Source organism: Cynoglossus semilaevis, chromosome 1 (genome assembly GCF_000523025.1).
Source record: "Cynoglossus semilaevis isolate Cse_v1.0 chromosome 1, Cse_v1.0, whole genome shotgun sequence".
NCBI lineage: Eukaryota > Metazoa > Chordata > Actinopteri > Pleuronectiformes > Cynoglossidae > Cynoglossus > Cynoglossus semilaevis.
In genome coordinates, this window is record NC_024307.1 from 6301350 (window position 1) to 6304997 (window position 3648).

At 40.0% G+C, this 3648-nt stretch overlaps 1 protein-coding gene across 1 annotated transcript in view; it reads right to left on the bottom strand.

Moving 5' to 3' along the window:
* The window catches only part of LOC103399991 (RAS guanyl-releasing protein 1), a 19948-nt gene that overhangs the window by 7083 nt on the left and 9217 nt on the right, over nucleotides 1–3648 (bottom strand). Inside the window, exons 4-5 of the mRNA XM_025059701.1 lie at nucleotides 1625–1904; nucleotides 1227–1400 (exon numbers count right to left, since the gene is read on the bottom strand). Coding sequence (XP_024915469.1) covers nucleotides 1227–1400; nucleotides 1625–1904 — 454 coding nt within the window. The remainder of the gene's footprint in view (nucleotides 1–1226; nucleotides 1401–1624; nucleotides 1905–3648) is intronic.

The following is a 3648-nucleotide window of genomic DNA, read 5'->3' on the forward strand; positions in this document are numbered from 1 at the left end:
TGCCTCTGTGTTGTGATGTCACACCTTTTGCCGACACTGGTTTTCCTCTCTTTCGGCTTTATTTGTGTGTTTTCACTGAAGCATTAAGGTGTGAAAATATCCAAACTCTTGGGATTCAAGGTTGCTGGCAGTAAACAGCAGCAGCATTAGCAGCATTAGCAATAGCAGCAGCAGCACAGTGGTGCATTAGTGTTAGAGTGTGATCTAAAACCCGGCCCCCGTGGCTCCCTGAAGCTTCATCACTTCTCAGCAGGTTGCATGTGGCTTCACATTGTAGTGGTTTTAACATGAAGAAATGTGTTCCACTTTCACAAGCTCATTAGTGTGTGTGTGTGTGTGTGTGTGTGTGTGTTTGTGTGTGTGTGTTTTCTACTTTGCCAGCCTACTGAGTTACATTTAGGTCATAATTTGTTGTTGTTTTTTTTTTAAATGGCAAATTAAATTAATAATGTAATTCATTTATATTTTTTTATTATATTATTATTTTTAATTCAATTATTTAAAAATGATTAATTAAATTAACTGCATTGATTAAATTTTTTTATGATTTTTGATCTGCTCTGCCTCCCAGCAATATCTCTGTGCCTCCAATGGGGCCCGCCCCCCACCTTGGGAACATCTGCATTAGACAATTATCACAAACCCCTCAGTGTGTGTCTGCATGTGTATGAGTGTGTGTTTTTTTTTTACTTTGACAGACTGATTGAGTCACATTGAAGTCATAACTTGTTGGTAAAATCTTTTAAAGATTCTACAATTATAAATCAGTGATTTTTTTCCCACTGTGCAACAAATGAGGAAAATGTTAAAAGTTAGTTTATTTAATTTCTTATTATTTTATGTGATTTAATTTTTTTTTTTAAATAATCAGATAAAATGCAAGTGCCTTTCTGTCCTCAAGGGGGGCCCGCCCCCCACCTTGGGAACCTGTGCATAAGACCACTGATATAAAAAACTCCTCTGTGCATGTGCGTGTGCAGAACTGTTGAGAACCATCAGCCTTCTCCCGTGTGAACATCACAACTACCAATTATGTGGAATCGACAGTGTTTAGTGTCGACAGTGTAACAGTAGACCGTCATTAGTCTGTCTTCAGATAATATGCAGGAACCAGAGAACATCAATGTGAGGCGGTGATGCGTGTACTTCCTGTCCTTTTGTCTCTCTCTCTCTCTCTCTCTCTCTCAGGGAGGTACAGATATTGTGGGCAGATTTAACCACTTCACCTGTGCCACGTGAATAAACTTGGTGAAAACCTCCGCCCTCAGCTGAGCCGTTGGTCGACTCAGCACCATCAGCTGGACCCACTGGGAGACGCCGTTACACAGCGCAATGGAACGCTCCATCACGGGGATGTCCTTCATGCAGCAGGTGCGAATATATTTCAGATAGTCTATGAACTGATGGAGGAAACAGAGAGGGAGGGGGGGGTGGGAGGAGGACAGGGGGAGGAGGGGGGGAGAAGCCTCAACCACTGCACGGAAACTGAAGTGTTTCCTTCAGTGAGGAAAGAAAAAAAACGAGATGTTTTTTTCCCCCCCCTTTCATGGAAGGCGTGTGACCAAAAAACAAAAATCCATCAGATTGATCAGAGCGTGACACACACACGTGGCGGTAGACTCACCGATATCCTGCAGAAAGATTTGAACTCCAGGTATGTCAGGTGTTCGGCCAGTTCTATCGGCTCCAGGTGGTCGAACAGAAGAGAGACTTTCCTCTTTTTGATGGCCGTGATCTTCTGACTGGCCTTCCACGACCAGTCTCGCTCATTTCTACGACACAAAGACACAGAGTTTCTCAGGGCGGACGTTAACGGAGACTTGAAACAATTTTGTTTTAATTCAGTCAATAGAAACAAAATAACGTGGAGCAGATAATTAGACGTAATGATTATTGTTTTTTGTTTTTAGTGAACAGGTGTTTAGTTAACCTAATCAGTTTAGAAAAGTGAAGCTGCAGACAGATATTCAGTTAGTAATTAATTTACAGATGAGAATTTAATTAAAAAACGGTTTGTTATTGGTTCCGTTTAAATGTGACAATTTAATGAGGTTAATCTAATTTAGAGGTAAGAAGACAACTACTGAGTGGTGTTATTTTTCAGACTGTTATAATATGGGCTGGGTGTTGATGGGTTATGGACCGTGGTTAATTACTAAACACAGCGATGAATAGATAAATATTACCGATGAACCATATGAAACTTCTGAACTTTTTTTCTTTCAATATTTGTATTTAAGTGTGTGGTCTCCACATACTTATTGTTGTCCTATCGTTGCTGAATGAAACTTCAACTCATCTCACCTCAATGACATCATATTTTGTCAGTAATAACTTACAAAGAACGAGCAGTTTTGAATTAATTGTAATTATAAATTAATCATTTTTTAAAAAAACAAAACATCTAATTACTTGTACTTTTAGAGTTACTTGTGTAACAGGATCACCACCAAATCTTACATTCAGTAGTTTTTATATATCCACCTTCTACACACACACACACACACACACACACACACGCACACAACACAGCTATGTGAAAGTAACACTATATAAAACAGTTACGTACTCATGGCTAAATGGAGGAACAAAACTCAACTTCATTTTTTCCACGTCTCTGATCATTTGACCAGTCGCTGTATTTCCTGTGTCTGGACCACACTCTAATTCTATGTGCATAACGCACACACACAGGAAGTTGTGTAAAAGCTGCATATATACTGTAGCTCAAGCTTCATCACACTCTAACATGGACTCATTGTATTCAGGCAGTGCCCCCCCCCCCTTCTGTAGCTGGGACTATTGTGGAGACCTCTTTGTGGACACATCGGTAGCTTTCGTTTCAAATCTCCACTGAGTTTTGCTTTTAAAAAGCCCCCCCCGTGCCCCTACAGCAGTTCTATAGCCCCTGATGGGCCTCAACCCCCACTTTGGGAACCAAAACATTGAATTTTTTTTCCAACCAGTCTTGCACACATACAGCTAGTATTGACCCTGTTATCTCTTGATGACTTTTTTTTTTATAATTTTATGAAATTTATTGATTCTTCACTGGGGAGGTGCCCAGCATATGGTTTCTCTGGGAATCAAACCCTGGACTCTCTGCTTGCAAGGCAGGCGTGCTAACCGCTACACCGGGGTGTCAAACTCCGTTTGGTTCCATATACAACCGCATTAGATGTCAAGCGGTCCGGACCAGTACAATCATAACATTATAACCTATAAATAATAACAATAACAAAAACTCTATCTTTTCATGCAAAAAATTAAATAAAGCTTCATATTAATGAAATATATATATAAAAATTGTACAAAACATTTTCTGAACACACACAAGTGTTTTTGGGGTTGTTTTTTTTTTTGAAAATTCATCCAGCGGGCCAGTTGTGGCCCCCGCACTGTATGTTTGACACCCCTGTGCTACACTATGAAACCATTTGTTGGAAAATACAGGACTGAGATTTGACCGACTGATAATAAAACAGGAATACCAACAAATATACTTATATTTATCTCCTGCTCAAAATAAAACTGGACACTAGGAGCGTTGCAGCCTCGACTTGGACTGTCGTAACGCTGAAGCTTCATTTTGTACTCGGACCAGATTTGAAGACTTGGTCGTGACAGACCACAGAAGTGCACGACTCA